This window comes from Struthio camelus, chromosome 25 (assembly GCF_040807025.1).
Source record: "Struthio camelus isolate bStrCam1 chromosome 25, bStrCam1.hap1, whole genome shotgun sequence".
Lineage (NCBI taxonomy): Eukaryota > Metazoa > Chordata > Aves > Struthioniformes > Struthionidae > Struthio > Struthio camelus.
Genome location: NC_090966.1, coordinates 3,963,974 through 3,981,485, shown reverse-complemented (window position 1 = coordinate 3,981,485; position 17,512 = coordinate 3,963,974). Strand labels below are relative to the sequence as shown.

The window sequence follows — 17,512 nt, the reverse complement described above, 5'->3', positions numbered from 1 at the left end:
TGCAAGCACGGCCTCAAAGGAGGCGTTTCCAAGCACAGGGACCGTCTTTTTCTAAGACGTGCCTCTCTTTCAAACACAATACGCTACAGAAAGCCAACTCAAAATTTGGACAACGTTCAATCCCTCCAGTTGTGAATATTCTTTAAGCTCACCATCCACGGAAAGAAATGATACCGTGATTTCAGAGAACCATTTATCAATAAGGCCTTTCCTGCTATAGCTACAGTTTTAAGAGCAGGATTTCACACGTACAGTTTTAAGAGCAGGATTTCATATGTTCACGTGCTATTTGAAAGCGTTTGACATTCTTTTATCCCATCAAAGGCCTCGGCGGATGGTGGGTCCCTTTCCTTTAGGGATGAGCGAGAGCCAGAGGAAGAAAGGGCAGAATTCGGCAAAAATTTCAAAGCAACACTTCCTGCTTCTTTAAGAAAGCCCCGATGGCAGCCTGCTCCGAGTGTAACACCTCCGGCACAGCTTCCCAGCCTTCCCCACGTTGCCAAGCAACTTCGCCGCGTTTGGAAGAATCTGGGAAACGATACCGACTTCTCAGCGAGATGCAGCTATATAAAGATTTAATGGAATTCACACATCTGCATGAGGTCTGTCTGAGCTTGAAGATATTTATGCAACTGCCTGACCGAAGAGTCAGACAAACAGAGGGTTAAGCCAGGGAGAGACGCGACCCACTTCTATTTATGCTTCAACCCGTGTTCTCCAGAGGCCTCTAGCGAGATGTATGCTTTTAAGAGCAATTCCTACAGGATGCATAAACTGCAGCCTATTAAAAATATAGAAACACATATACATACGTATATTCTTCGCTGCAGGTATACAAGATCATATTGTTTCATATTAGTTGATTTAATGTTATTTCTGAAACATGTTTCACTTCTGGCATCTCTGAAGCCCCTCATTAAAGAACAAATTTGAAAGAGGAGGCTTACTGGATCACTTTTATCTACTTAAAATCAACCCTCTAGATATTCTGAGCTATTCCTTGGGGAGAGCAGCCACGAGTTAGTCTGGATCGCGCACAAAATTGTAAGCAACAAAAATAAACGGATATCAATTAGAAACAGCTACTTATTCAAGCTTCCAAGTCAATAAAACGCGGTTGGGGAAGGTCCAACCAACCAGCAGTAAAAAGGAGGCATTCCACATCCAGAAATCGCGCAGAGCTGGAATGGCCTTTCTCCCTCTTTGAGGGCACGCGGGCTTACCAGGGCAGTATGCGTCGACGTCCAGTTTCGGCGCTGACGAGAGCGTTGGGGAGCCAAGCTCCGACTCGGGGATTCGAGGGCTCTCAACAAACTTTGCTTTCCTCAAAGGGGCTAAGGAGAAGGAGGAGGGGAGAGAGAAAGAGAGGTCATGAGTAAGGGAAATAGCAGGCAACAGATGGAAGCACTTAACTAAACAACACTGTCAGACTCATATCAGGTTACCCATTCCCCCCCACCCAAAAAGAAAAAAAAAAGTTATCTGCATTCTTTACAAAGGAGATGCCTCTCCTTAAAACTTCAACCAACTGTACAGTCTTAAAGCGTGCAAGGATTGAGGCACGGTTCTCGATACTCTTAAACACTTCCCCTTTTCCTTCTCACTTTATTAAAGGAATCTTTTATAGGAAGCAAATGGACCTGGCAACTACAGGCCATCAGCAACTACAGAAAGGCTAAGATCATAGGTAAATGGAGCCTATTAAGGCTCGAGACGCTTAACTGCAAATATCTAAAACGAACGTATACGTTTTGTGCTCAGTAACTGTTTTCTTTGAACATAAAACTTCCGCTTCAAAACTGAATGCATTCTGTATGTCTGACCAAAGAGATCTGGCATTCAATACAAGTGATCAGACGAAAACTAACGCTGCCTAAGAAAAAAAGCAAGCACTTCACTTTTATCCTTGCAGACCCAGAAAAGATTCAACAGAATTAAATTACAAAGCAGGGGAAAGAATAAAATTCTAGCTGTAACAAAACAGTATTGACTGCTGGGGCCACAGAAACGTGATTTTGCTGCGTGTTTGAATGGTTGCAGCTCTGAAAGTCTCTAGGTTCTGTGCAACATTTGTTTATAATAAAATAATAATTTATAAAACTTTTGTTAGTAAGTTTTTTAACAAATATTCTTCCCAGACCAGAGAAACAAAACTAGGGAATACAGAGATTATTACAGATACAATGTATATGTTGAGATTATTGTATTATATTTCCAAGTTGAACCCACATGCCCATTAAAGTGAAAGGCTAATTTGAAAAGCCGGTCTACATATTGTATCATAGGTCAGTATGTTTCATGCCTCTATGACTCTCAACATAATAGCTTTGATTTATGTAATTTATATTTACATATGTCTTGCCAATTAAATTTGGGATCCGAAACTAAGGACGGTGGGGATGTTTGTTCTCAGGTATCTCCTGCAATAAAAGCTCAACAGGTCAAGTTAGGACCTTGAAGGCAGCAATAAATCTCCTGCTGTTTAGGAGACTGCCCACCATCAACGTGGGGTGCCTTGGTTGGAGAAAGGTCTGCTGCTTTTAGCGATGAGGAGCCAGAAAGAGAACAAGCTAGCTTACTCTCACTGGCCGAGCTCATACAGGAGTCATCGCAGTCATTTTTAAAAAGGGAGCGGGGAAAAAGATAGACAAAGGTTACGGTACGTTATTGCCAAAAGCAAATCCCCATGAGGGTTGCCTACATGCAAGGAATTTGATGCCACTCTCTCTACCGAAATAGGTGCTCGACAACCCTCGTGAAATTACTCTAACCATCTGACCCAGGAGGCCCGATCTGATGAGAAAGAAGGTACTATATTACCATGCACAAGAAAACATCAGATGACTATTAGCTATACCTAAACGACGTTCACCTCCAGCTCCTCCCCCGCCCCGTGTAACATGAGCCATGGCAGAAATGGGAATGTGCGATAGGGACGAGCTGGTGTAACCTGATGCTTGACGTTGTTAAAGAACAAAGGTGCATGCACGCGCACAAACCTAACGGCTTGCAAACTGGCCAACGCTGGTAAAAGAATTATTCATAATAATGATCATGCGCCAGGTCGTGATTTAATGAAAATATGTAAATATTAAGGTTATTACTGCAGCATGAAAATTGTTTAGGATATTAATTCTGCACGGACCATTTACTACTATGTCTTCTAGTTGCAGTTCTAACAACTGTGTTTTTTTTTTTTTTTCTCAATTGTTTCACCATGGTCACAGTTAAGAGTCATTTTTATAATCTCCAAATTAGAAATAGCTCATCTTTTGTTTCTTAAATTGTTTCTGGCTAGCACTAGGAACCATAAACCATCTGATGCAACACTCAGGCAATCCTCAATTAAAAGAAACACTGAAACACAGAACTTGCATGGTTCTCATAGCTTAAGAGATGTTGAAGACTGCAATAGGAGAAACTACAGATGTTTTTGCACTAAAAATTGAGTTACTAACCCAAAGAGGAAGAAGAAATTATAAAAACAAGAGAAGGGTGGAGGACGTCGACTAAGATGCTTTACTCCAAATGACAAGAAAAACCAGGGAGAAGCTTACAACCAAAAGCAAGGCGATGCTGTAATTTTTCAGTTTAAGTGTTCATCAAAGATTCTTCTGCTTTCTTGTTCTTAATAGTCCCTAGGTAATAAATAAATCGCTAAACGTTCATCTTTGCTTCTGTGGAACCTCAATCCCCATGGTCTTTGCCTCACAACCTAACAGACCAGACTGAACATGTTCTGATTGAACACAACCATCTCTCATTTCAGCGGGGGCTTTACTTATGCACCTATCCCAGATCATCTCAACTCCTCACTGACGTGCCCAACCACATCTCCTGATATCCGCTTGATTAATTCCTGCCTTCTCCAAACAACTGGCCTATGAGAGCAGAAGTCATCAGCTCGTGGATTCAACAGGCTCATCCACCAATTTTTCTTTTGAGGACAGTGGAAAACTTTAGATTATCATCAACATGAGCAATGCTTATTGTACTGCAAGTTTAGTCATGCATGTCAAATGACAGTATTTAGTTTTTATTCCCTAAGAAGTACGACTTAAGTTTTGAAAGTATATGTTATCATTGACTCTAAATCAACATGACTCAAAAACAACGGTTTATTTTAAAAGACTCTCTTCAATATAATCTTCTCAGTGCAACTGCACATCAGGAAAAAGCCACAAAGCAATAAATTATTTCATTTTAGATAGTCCTAAACCTTAGACAAAAACCCCTCCTTACTCATATGTAACCCGATTACACGAAAGGAGGATTTTCACGTAAAAGAATTAAGCACTCCTGTCTCCCTTCCAAATGAAGATTATCCTGACAGATTCACATTTGGGCATTAATATTCTACTGGAATAAATAACAAATGGAAATACCAAAATTCAGAAGTCTGTTTCACCATTTTTTGGCCAAGTGTTGAAGGATAATATCGGCCTTCTATAAAAGTGATTTTCGCGCAGAACAGTTTGCACATGTCCTCTGAACATCTTCCTGTGAGCACAGGGAAATCTTATGATCAAAGTCACAGAACAGGAATTTGCCATTCTGTACCTGCTTCTGTCCATTAGGTCTCTCATTTCTGTAAGACTTGCTATAAGAAATAGACTGAACGTAGGCATTAAACAGCACAAAACTGTAAGCATCAAAACAGCCTTTCTTGTTTACACAATTGTGATTTTTGGGGCAGAGAACAGTACTTCTTCCACACTGGTACGTTTCTTATAACTGTGCAAGCTGTGACTTAAGAAAAATAGATGTTTGCAATAATCAGCTATAAAGATGTGACAGACTAAGCGGTCAGTATTTACTAACTTACTAGAACTGCAAAATGCACGCTTGGTTCAGAAAAAAATCTACCAATTGCAATGATTATTCTACAGCCAAAAAAGCCATAACTTGCATCAACAAGGTTGAAATCTATGTTCAGTAACTACGGCCGAGGAACTGAGGACAGCAGCCTATACTGAACGCACGTTCTCTGGGCTGTTTCCCTGTCGTTTCTTCCCAAGAAGTCAATGACAAAAATATTGTCTTCAAATAGGAACTGACTTGCTACTATTAATGTAGGATGTTAAATTTAAACAGCTAGAAAAGTTATTTAAAACAAATAATGTACATTTTTGGGACTAGCTCCTTCCGTTCTCACTCAGACTTAATCCCATTGGTACCCAAGTGAGTAGAGCGGAGGCTGAAGGTCCTTCTTCTAGTGCAAATAAAATTCTCATTTGACTTTGACAGGAACTTTTCCTGAGTAAGGATAGCGGTAATGATTCTAGGACTGGAATGAAAAGCATAATGCAAAACAATTACCAGGGAAGGCATTCAGAAAGTTTAATTAGATGGCTCACTGATGACACTTTCGGCCACAGCTGGTCTATCTTCCAATGGGGATAAAGAAATAAATTTCCTTCTCAGTTTTCATGCTGATTCTCCTTTACCTCCACAAGGACGCTGCAAGTACAACAGTAACACCAACACTGAAGCCTGGTCTTCAAAACAGATATGAGCGTGCTGCTATAAACCAGTTTAAAAAAATTGCACGCAACTTTTGGAAAAATTATTTTTGACAGAAACTGCCCTTTTAAAAAGGAAAAATTCTGTTATCTTCTTTTCAGGATTGCCTGTTAATTATCAACCCTCAGGCTTCTCTTTCCACTAGCACGATCCGTACGTGGATCCTCACCAGTCAAGAAAATCCAAGGTACAAAGACTGCCTGAGCTCCCGCAACGTTCAATCAGCGCAGGGGGAGATGCTCGGTTTTCTTTCCTTTGATGATAGAAGAGAAATAACCTGCTCACTTAACATGTTAGGCATGTGCGAATTAAAAAATACACATAAGCGAGCATTTATTTAGAAGAGAGATCTGGAACCGCAACGAAATGTTGTTAAGCTGACACTAGGATAAAGAGCTCACTGGAGTCTGCAAAGTCGAGCAGTGTGAAGACTGACTTTTTAAAGATCTCTTTAAGAACAGAGATTCACAGTATCCTAAATTAACGGCCACCTGAGAAACAAAAACTATCAACTCAATTTATAATGTTCCTCAACCTCACGGGCAGCAAGTCGCTGCAAAAAGGCCACCCTAGTTATTTCAGGAGGTCCCATCACAGCGATGCGGCTGGAAGGAACGGTCTGGTGTAGCGGCTCGGCAGCCACAGCCCATCCATTTTCACCACTTTGCTGTCAGCACGTCCCAGTCAGACGCAGCAAATACGTCAAATATTAGGAGCTACTGATGGCTTCTCCCTTTTATGTGTGCGCTGAGTACCGGGACCAATTCTGCTGCTGTGGGTGAGCAACGCCGAGAATACATTCCATTAAAAAATAAAAATAAAACAGAGAAAGGAAACAGGATGTACTTAGGCTTTCAGAGTAATCATTTTATCTCTGCTATTAGCACTGCGTTGTGCCTATTGAGCTTCCCTATTCTATTGCATTTTCTATGTTACCGTTTCTTTCTCATCTAATTTATAGATGAGTGAGTATTTAATTAAAAAAAGATTTTCTTTAGATTAAAAGGCACTGATAAAAGGAAATTACCACGGATTAGCGAAAGGCTTCATCTATTAAATTTAGCTTGAGCTCTGAAAAGCATGTTTCGCAAGCACAAACAAACAAACAAAAGGTTATCACCATCTTAGGACTTGACTGAAGAAACGTGTTCCAGGCACTAATTCCACTAGATCTGAACTAATCCACGGCTTTGACTACAACATATATACCTATGCCTTATGTGTGTGTACGCACACATACAGACACAGAGCAGCACAATTTGGACAAGGTAGAAGCTGGAGGAAACACTGCTTTTCCATAGCATAAACCATGGCTTGACCAGCGATAACCTGGGATCTGGGAGCCTCTCCTTGCATTGGTTCCTTACAAGCATGAAAAATTTGCATTGAATTTGCACAAATTCTCTGCAGACTTCTATCATACACACTCACATGCTTCACTATAAATACAAATGCAAACTGGCCACATGCCTGAATTCTCCTGACTTGCTACTACGCTCGCTGGTCCTTCGAAGAATCCTGCCGAGGAGCTCAGCTCATACTCCTGCAGCTATTCTCCCCCCAACTTTGTCCCCTCCTTTCCTCATGCAAAGGACTGCTGAATTTTGACTACGCTTTGAATTTTCCTCTACCAGAAGAGGATGAAATAAAGTTTCTGTTTTTACTGGGTGTTAACCTTATACAATTGTTCTAACTGAACAGGAGCTGAATTTTGCACTTACATATGCAAACATAATATCATCACTTATGTACAGAAAGATAGCATGGATTTTTACCAAAAAAGGCCCAAATTAGGGTGGGCAAATCCAGGGTACCAGTTGGAAAAGCAGCCTTCAGAATCTCACGTTTAAGTCTCACAGTCAAAGCAGACGCTTTGCACATCACATATTCCCCGTCTTTAGTTATTAACGAAGACTTGCCGCGCCAGAGGCTGATTCACGTGTTGGAAGCGGCCCAGTGACTACGTAATGCTGCAGAGAGTAGACTTTATTGAAGTCTCCCTAGTACTAAAATGTTTTAAGTGCTGCAGTGTTATTGATCCACAGAGCTCCTGGAACAAATAACTGTCAGTGTCAACGTAGCTGGACTACACCCAAAACCACTCTTAGACATGTAGCCTTCGATGCCTCCGGTGATCCCAAATGACTCTCTGTTCTGCTGAGGTAAGAGCCATAAAAAGAGAAAATTGCAGACCACATGGTTATTTCTGCTGTGGCACTGATGTACCAATCATTTGCAATTAGGATTTTTAGGCAAAAATTAAAGCCTAATTCATCAAAATTAAAATGGTGAAAGTATGGGCTAAGTTAATATCCTTTTTTAGATAATCCAGCATTGCTTTACAGCGGCCCGATGTGTAAGAGTAACATTTTTTTTCTGTTGTGTTGTTTGAGAGTATAAATGGTTTTTTTAACAATCTTCATAAGCACAAAAGGCCCATAGGTGACTTCAGATTTAACGAAAACAATCTTTTTCATTAGCATTTTTCAAGCAGTTCTCGCAGCATCCCGAGCAGGGCAGAACACGGGAGCGCTGAGATCAATGTGCAGTCTGGAAACATCACGTTTGTTCCAAAACTCTCAGAAAGCACGGTCAGCTGAGGAGATAAGCTCCTAAGCAACAATAAGAAAACAACTGAAGGTAACGAAGGTGGGAAGACAACCAGAGTAAAGAAGCAGCAATAAGAGAGCACAGAATGAGGGGAGTGGATGAACAGTGAGGAGAAAGGAGAAGGAGAGTTAAAATAAATAACTATCATACAGGTCCTATCTATTACTGCTTCTGAAACCGTTCTTGGAAAAACGAGGAACCAACTGCTACTGAGGAGCAGAGGGGTTTTCTTCCACGTGGTCTGGGATCCGGTGGAACCACTAAAGCCTTACCAGAATTCGCGTCCTCAGGAAGAAAATGTTTTTTCCCAAAACCTCCTCCCAAAACTCCTATCCATTCTCTACTTCCAGAAAGAATTTCAGCTCCATTTCCATTTCGCTTGTTACAATGAGATTGTTCGCTGTCATTTAGAGCAAACAAAACAGCGATTTGTTATCAAACTTGTCACTGCCGGAGAAAACAGACAGTAAGCCAAGCCTTGCCTTGGTCAACCCAAATGCTTTAGTTTTACACGTTATACCAGTCGGAGAATCCCAGCGTGAATGTGTCGAGCAGCTGCTGCCTACAACGCTCTAGCAAGCCTTTAGGAAGAAAGTTGCTTCTATTAAAGATCCCAGGAGAGAGAGAAAAAAAAAAATCCTCTTTCTCTGATGATAAATTTATTTCCAATGTGGGCTGCCAAAAAGTCTCTAGCCCCTAGGGGAGACAGCTTTGAGGAGAAGCAAGTTATTTAATTAACATACAGGAAAGGCAGTCGGAAGAGAGGCTACTTTCATCTTTCCATCCCAACCTATACCATTGTTTTTGACTCCTCAAAGCTGTGTCATAGTAGTAGCGTTCCCCAAGTCATTTCCCACCTAAAATTCTCCTTTTCAGTATCTTCTGAAGTCTTTTGAAAATTAAATCTTTTAGTAGAAATTCCTTGTGTGGGGTTCACGGTTGCAGGTAAGAAGAGAGGATGAAAGAAGAGAGAGGAAGTCAACGCCGCTCAGTTCAGCTTTCTACCTTACCTTGTTGTGAAAATGAGCAATTCCCTCATTGGTATTTTTCAGACATTTATCTTGCCATCAGTTTCCTTTTAAATAGACCCCCAAAAACGGGGTGAACGAAGACTTGGGACTCCACGATTAAAGCCTCCATAACCCTCTGCTTAAAAACCAAAAGAAACTTCCCAAACGGGAGAAATAGGACGGGCCAGTGCTGAAGTGGAAAGTTTCTTTCCCACCTCCCAACGCTTTTATTTCGTTAAATGTTAGATTTAAAACAGATGAGAATGCAACAAAACATGAGCCCTGAATAGCATCATCCCTATTCAATCTCCTACCAACCCACAGATCTTTTTTTCAGCAATCCAGAGATTCAAATATTGCACTGACACTTAAAAAATGAGATAAACAAAAAAAGACCTGGATAGACCGTAAAGGACATTTATTCTAAAGAAAGCAGTGAAGAGCTTCGTCACGTCCATCAAATTTCAGGGAATCCTGCTAATTCACTCTTTGGAAAGGAACCATCTCACAGTTTTTCAAACATAAAGCCCCAATCATCAAAACACTGCGCTCAGATCGCGAGATAAACTTGCGTGAGAGAAATCAGAAACTAATTAAATGTATACCGAAGCAAACACTTTTCCTCTTTTCTGTATGAAGTAATTTACAGAAGAGAATTGCAAGACAAGGAAAAAAAATCGATTCGTTAACAATCCCTGGAATTTGAGAAGACTCTTTGTACATCCCAATCCGTTCTCCAAAGCCCATGCGACTATACTACGTCCCAACAAGGCGGTTTTGTTTTCTGTTTCGAATAACGTGCGTTGGACAAGTCAGGCTGTCAAAATCTTTCCAGTCATTTAACATAGCTTAATTCACCTTAGATCACGGAAGGAAAAAAACATTTGAACGAAAGGTTATTCTCAGGGAGGAAATAAGTGTAACATAGCCACTTCCAAATAAGGATAATCTTCCTCATAGCGTACGTTTTCCTGTTTTCTATAGTTCGGCCGTGAAATTATCTCTATTTTTTATTTACACTGAAATTTGATTGCAGTAATAATATTTGTAACATGCAGCTGAGAAGCCACACTGGACTAGAAAGTGTTCTGAACCACCGTTATCCTTCACATCAACAATTTTTTCCACTGCCTGACATGGCTAATTTAGAAGTTGGAAAGGAAAATTAAGGGGATATTTCCTACTTTGTGAACTGCTGTCCTTCACCTGAGAATGGAGTATTTGCTTCATTTAGCTCAGTAACCCGTTTCTAGCAGTTAATGCCAGATACATAGGAGAAAGTACGAAAAAAGGGCAAGCACGTGATGATGAGACCCCTCTCGCAGTCTCTAGCACAGTGCAGCGTAGGGACTTTCCGAGCCGGCGGTGTTATCTCCCAAAGCCACCACAGCTTTATCTTCCATTCACGTGTCCCGGTCCTTTTTGAAATGAACTTTTGGCGTTCACCGCAGCTTGCAGCACAGCCTCCCACAACTTAACTGCAGCTTGAAAAACCATTTCCCACTTTCGAAGCGGTGCCCCAGTTTGGGAAAAAAGTGCATCAACTTGGTGGCCCGTACGCACGCGCGACGACTCGTCCAGAGAAATTCCAGTGGAGTGGGAAAGGAAGCCTAGCTCTGCTTTTCAAAACTCTCGTTAACTTTTCCCCAATATATTCGTTTACCCAGGTGAACGTTAATTCTGCGCTTTAGAAGAGTTTCGATTAATTTGCTCCATAAATACTTGATGCAGTAATAACCACCTGCCAGTCTCCCGGTGCTAAGGAACTTATAAGGAGGTTACCCGGCAAAAACAGTAATTCAGCTATTTCCTAGCAAATACTTTCTGGTCCCAAAGCTTTGTCACTACTCATTTTGCCAGTTTGTTTTTAAAACCTGCTCTATCATTACTTTCCTTTGAGATGGACCCACTTGTTCCCCTACAGAAAGAAAGGCTCTTTCTTGTGCCATTAAAATGGCAAACACCAAAGGTAAGGCCTTGTCTTCTTTCAAAAATCCATTTATGCCTTGATCATCCATGCAGCCTGCAGACGCTCTGTCAGACTACCTTTTCCTAATCTAATTGAAAAACTATCTGTTGCTAGTTTTTTTTTTTTTTTTGCCCTTTGAGCTTGTTTTGGGTTTCTTGGGTTGGCGTCTCATCTTTCTTGCACTTAACTTGCCTGTTTTCCTCCCTGAGACCCAGCTTCAGCTTTCTGAAGAATCCCTTTTTCCCGTCTAACAGTGCAGAGCAACACACGTTGCTTCTGTTCTTTCTCAAGACTTAAGCAGCTAATAATGTGTTTGTTCAGTGCCTCTACTAGGGTGCTTTTGAAAGCCCTTATGCCACCTGCAAAGATTTTATTCCTGCTTAGCAATTTTGACCAAGCTTTCTCATTTTAAATTCATTCTCCTTTTTCAAATTAAGCACAATAGAAGTGGTAGGCTTCTTGCTTTAACTGCTCCTGGATCATCAACATTACAGAAGGGCTCTTCGCTAGTGGAATTAGGAATCAGAGCCCGTATGTTACCCCAGGACCACGTTAAGGATTGTAACTTCTCATGTTGTTAACACCTTGTTTACCCAGGCACTAGCAGTCTAAAATTTCCATTTTGACACTATGCGGAGATGACATTCACCGAATCTCCTTATCGTTTTCCCTTCTCTTACACCATCACTGGTCCTCTGCGGCACGTCCCCAGTGGCTCTCACCAATGCGACCAAGCAGCCAGCCACCAAGCCCCAATTCTGCATCTTTCCTATCCAAGCCTAGAATTTCATTCTGGAAGAATTTTACTGATACAGTTAATTTATTGACATAACTAGTCATTAATCTGACCTGGCTTCGATTTGGCCAGCTACGTGCACTGAGACCACTGCCTGTTCGTGCTGACCAGCGCCACTCAATCTTTCGTTGTAGCATCTGTACCGACAACGCCTGTACCAACCGCCTCTTCTGCTAGGACTGTGCATGAGGTAGGGTAGGGTTGTTCCGTATTCTAGGGCTCCTCGATTTATCATAGCAGTAAAAATTTCGGAATTGTACTAATCACGCAGGGGAACAGAAGAACTACAACAAAAACAAATTGTTCACTTTAGGCTAAGAACGTATGACTATTTATATGTTGCTTAAATATTTTACGAGCAGCCAAGGACGATCAAAGGTAGGCATCAGACTCTATATAGCCCAATTAGAAGAAAGAATTTGAACAGAAAATCGGTGGGGGTGGAGGCAGGGAGTAAAGCTAAGCTGCGTGCAACTAATATCTAATTCATTCTCATACCATACCCTTAAGACCATACTGAGATACTGTAATCAGTTAAAGAGACAAGGCCAAATAGTAAAATATCCTACCATTCAAAGCCCAAATAATTCCATATTAACTGCAAAGGGAGCAAGCGAACAAGTACGCAAGACTAGACCCTGTTCACTGCACACAACCACTGTTTACGATCAAGACAACATAGCATAAAAGCTAATATAAATTCATTACGTGATAAAAAACATTTAAAATGAAGTTAAGATGCAAGTAGATACGGTGATATTATTTTATAGCTGTGCAACTCATTCACATTTTGCTGTGCTAAAATTAATTTACTTGGCTTAGCTGACAAAGGCAGACCTATAATTACACTGACACATAGACATAATTATGAAAATGGAATGATATAAAACTGTACTTAGGATATATATTTCTTTGCTGATACACAGACTATTATAGCCTTAAGATGAAGCTGCCTACGGCAAGTTTCAGGTTTGTATCATGGTCAACTAACATGTTGCTACGCTTCTAAAAAATTGTATTATGTTGTGTTTAAAACATTTCTTTAACTGAGGAAATTGCTCCCATTCAAAAATCTTTAATTTTATTTCAAATAATTTATTCTTTGGTTTTAAAGCTGTTTTTTATTCAATACTTTTACAAGTGAGCTTTTAGAACTTTCTGTTTTTCAAAGCGATGAACTGCTTTAACCACCTATGCTTTCACAAAGGAACAGGGACACATACAGCATACATAACAGCATACATAAATGATTTAATTAAAATAATCTAGCTATCTGTGTGATTACTGGTGTGAATACAACCACGTAAAGCTGACATTTAGCCTGGACGTTCCTCGGTTAACCACGCAACCAGACCCAGGAGAGCAACGTTTCTCCGTGTAACCGAATTTAGGGGGAGAGGTGGCACTCTCCTAAGTCCGACTACGATCTTTCCAGCGAGAATCTTGCAAAGATTTCAAGTTTCAACTTTCCACACCCTGCAAAGGGCAGAAACCCAAGGAGTTCCAGCTTTCATCCTCGATATACAGGGTCGCATCTCCCTCCGTTACGTAAGCGCTTACTGGGTTTAGACACACGTGCTGCCTGGCTGGTTTTACAAAATACAGCCATGGGTGCCTCTCGTGTGTCCGAGACAAGCATCAAGCTCCATTAGGCCAAACAGACCTCTAAAACAGGTTTTAAAAAAAGAAAAAAGCAGCCTATAACGCAAGAGCCAGGCTTGATCCAGCCTCGACAGCTGCAGACCCGCTGGCAAAAAAAGGGCAGAGTTGCTGCTCCTCCTTCCTCTGCTTAGCCAACTTTCCTACCCAGCACAGAAATTTTAAAATAGGGTGTTACAACCAGAGGATACACGATAAACCTGCTGCTCCGCAACCTCCTTAGCGTGCTTTTTTCCGCAAAGCCAACTCCCAGAACAAACACTCATTTTATATTCTGGCTGCCTCAGAAGTTGGACCTTCTTCCCAAGTCTTACCCGCTTAGTTTCTTTTCCGATTTTTCTGGGCCTTTGCCTTCCCTTTTTCTCTATTATTTTCTCCTTTGTCAAATCCAGTGATCTTTCTCCCTTCTGAATAAAAGCTTCATTTTTCCCTCCACGCTTTCTCCCTATCCAGCTTTCACTACCTCTAATAGTTGCCCCAGCTCATACCCTTACCTGCCTGCCTCTGTCTCACCATCACTTCTTTTCTCCTCATCCTCCTATTTTAGGAGCTTGTAGCATTTTGCAAGCTAATGAAGCCAGAAGAGCTGCCTCCAGACCCCCCTGCAGTCCTTGCAAACAGATGTGCTACTTTGCAATGCAGAAAACAGGAAACCAAGAGACAGAAAGTCAAAAGAAAAGCTCCAAAAAGCCTGCTGAGACAACAGGAAAATCCCACCAAGCTGCGAGAGGGAAGGGTTGCTTGTTTGTGTTGAAGCTAAATTTTCTTTGCATCTTAATTAATTAGCTCTTTTTAAGTAGTAGCTAGTTTATTCATAAATATGTGGTCATGCCATCTGGGCAAGAGGCTGAACTTACTGTCTTTTCGGGGCGGTGCCTTTAAATTTACATAGCTCGTGAGAGCAACAGTAGCATGAACTAAATGCTGGACAACAGCTTACTCACCTGAATTCAAACTAATAAGCCTCTTCTACTTTCTAGAAATTTCAAAGCATGATCTAGGAAGGACGGCAGCAAGCAAGTGGTTACTTTTATTTTTCATGACATGAAACAAAGATGCAAACTCCAGCAATTCGCCAAAAGCTCCCCTTCATGTTATATTTCAAATTCACTTCGCTCAGAAATCACTTCTCTGTAGCCAGGTACTCATTAAAACAGAAAACTGGACATCCTAAGTAAAGAACAAAACCCACCAGTTTGTCTAAGTATCCACCGAGCTGAAGGATTCTGCCTTTCAGCAGAAGGAAAAGACAAAGTCTTGATGCTTAGAGAAGTGGAGGGGATAAGACAGGGATCTGTGTACAGCAAATTTGACCGGGTGGCATTTATGGAGAAAAATTGCCAAAAAAAAGTAAAAGGATAAAATAGGCAAAAATAAAATAATTTAGAAGAGCAAGCCACGTTCCAGATCTTTCACCTCTGCACAAACTAACACGATCCTCATAAATATACACTGCTGAAAATGAAGGTACATAAGTCTCTGCTTTCTTAAGAGGTGCGATTTTCATACATTGGGACCAAATAACATTAGGTTTAAATTACCACCTGTCAATCCAGTTTACAACAGCTGACCAATACATTGCATCTGCTTACGTTTTATGGTATCCAACTATTGAAAACAAAGTATACTACAGCTTTAGATAAAACACGAGATGAAGCCAAGTTAAAAATCATGATTACCACATAATGAAATATTTATAGTGCAGGACCATTAACCTCACTATGCACTGAAAAATCAAACCGTAATGCTTTAACCAAGCACTATTTGGACGTAAACGTGAAAGCAGAAGTTTAATCTTGCGTATGTAAACTAATCACACGTGCAATGTTTACGTGGTTGTTTCCCAGCAGTGCTGTGTATGTGGCAATCAGAGAGAACATCTCAGCACAACAATAATGTATTTACACTGGCATTAAAGCCTTCCGTGCAAATACCAACTTTTAACAAGTCTGGTACAAGATAAAACTATGTTCGGTAGCGCTAATTCCTTTCCTAACGCTCTTAAGTCGTTCAGTCTCACGGTCTCGTGCAACCTGCCCTCACGTTAAGTGGGCAGCAAGGATCTGTCTGTTTTCCAGGACAGGTATTGCGGTTTCTCACCAAAATAAGTGATGCCGTGGTGACATTTCCTAGTAAAACTAAGTGCTTTTTTGGAGGCACTATTGCCCAGTTCTCCCGAATTCCCGTCCCCGCTGAAGCACAAGCTTGTTCTTTCCACTCTTTCAGCTGAATCTTTGGAAAAGTCTTATCCTAAAGCAGAGGCAAAGCGTGGAAATTATTATACCAAATGAGAAAAACCTGGACCACCTTCCCCTCCTCCCACCCTCCAGAGCAGGAGGCTTATAATGGGAAAGATTAGGCAACCTAACTATCTGTCAAATATGAATTCTAAGCCACAACAATAAAACAATATCAAAATTAATAACAATATATTTTAATAATATTGAAAAGGAAAGATTTTGGAACTACAGCGACGACCCTGTAACTCTGGAGTAAGGCACTGAAATGACTCCATCACCCCAAGTTAGGGACGTGGGCCATTAGAACAAGGGCTGGGAAGAGGTGTTGTTCCACATCATTCGTTTCTCTTGCGCAAAACAGAATAACTTTCAGAGATATCCTAATACTTCCCAAAAAACCCAAGCAGGGTATTTGGTGGCCCATTATTTAAACTAAGAAAAAGCTGATGCGGAATTAAGGAAATAGCTGGTTAAGAAATGCATGCACACGTATTATCTGCTTGGAAAAATCATCTTGAACCATATTTTGTTAACCGATAATGCATTATTTCTTAACAGAGTGACACAGAAGGAGGCTGGATGGTGCCATTTCATGTTCTGAGGTTCAAAAAACCATTGGCAAAGGTTTATGTCAACACAAGGCATGCACAAGGCAACACAAGGTATTTAGCAATACAGCTTGAATACTGGGCCAAATACCTCTTTGATACAACTCCAAACCATATTCACGTGGTTAAATCAGTCATATATCTACAAACAGAATTAAACACCACCAACAACAACTGAGGGGAAGGTGCTAGAGAGCAAGCAAAGAGATAGTTCCACAGGAATGGCCCAGAGCAATGGTTTACTCTTAAATCAAAGACTTTTTTTTGTCCATTTTGGGCATTGGTTACGGTTCTGTGAGTTTAAAAAAAAAAAAAAAAAAAAAGCCCAAACCATGTAGTTGTGTAATTAATGACCTATCATACGCCCAACTGCACGCGCGCTGCAAGCGCTTTTAACACGTCACAGCTCCAAACTTAGGGATGACACTGGGAGCTGTGATGAGACCGAGCAAAGTTTCCTACCTGATTAGAGGCAAGCTGGTAGAAACCACATCAGAAATTAACTTTTGCAAAAAGTAACGGTCAAGTCTTAGGAGAAATAATCCAAGGTGATCATGTAAAATGGAGGAAGAACAGTTTAGAAAGCAGGTTCATTTTTTGATAAAGAAGTGGGAGGTTGGAGGTGAGAGGTGGGAAGGCCCCTTCTCGTAAGGAACGGCACGATTAAATGCACCAAACTTCTTCTAGGGAAGACCCTAGCAGCAAAAGAAGGAAAAATGCCTCAAAGGGAAAAAAGACGGCCTGATTTCACTCCACATTAAGGCTTCCTACACCACCACCTCTTGTCGTAGGAACTTTTTAGCTGTGACTAAAAATTAAGCTTCTCACCCAACAGAAGTGTAATCTTTGACAGATGCTCCATTTTGTGCAGCATCAGTGTGAATTAAGGACAGACTTTCAGCCCTGAGCTTTTGAAAAGCCAAGGAGGTTCAAGGCTTCTTTTGTTCTTTCAATATTATCTGCATTCAATATAAACCTTTGGGGTTCTCCCTTCACTTAAGCATATATGCATAAAGAGCTGAAATTAAAAGCTGCTATCGCTCTTTCCCATTCATACTGCTGTGATGACTTGTTTACTCTACTTGCTGTGAATCTGA

At 40.9% G+C, this 17,512-nt stretch overlaps 1 protein-coding gene across 8 annotated transcripts in view; it reads right to left on the bottom strand.

The window, feature by feature from the left end:
- The window catches only part of TANC2 (tetratricopeptide repeat, ankyrin repeat and coiled-coil containing 2), a 253,384-nt gene that overhangs the window by 122,431 nt on the left and 113,441 nt on the right, over nucleotides 1-17,512 (bottom strand). For all 8 annotated transcript variants that reach the window (XM_068918703.1, XM_068918706.1, XM_068918707.1 and 5 more), the window contains one exon: nucleotides 1,224-1,334. In XM_068918703.1, coding sequence (XP_068774804.1) covers nucleotides 1,224-1,334 — 111 coding nt within the window. The remainder of the gene's footprint in view (nucleotides 1-1,223; nucleotides 1,335-17,512) is intronic.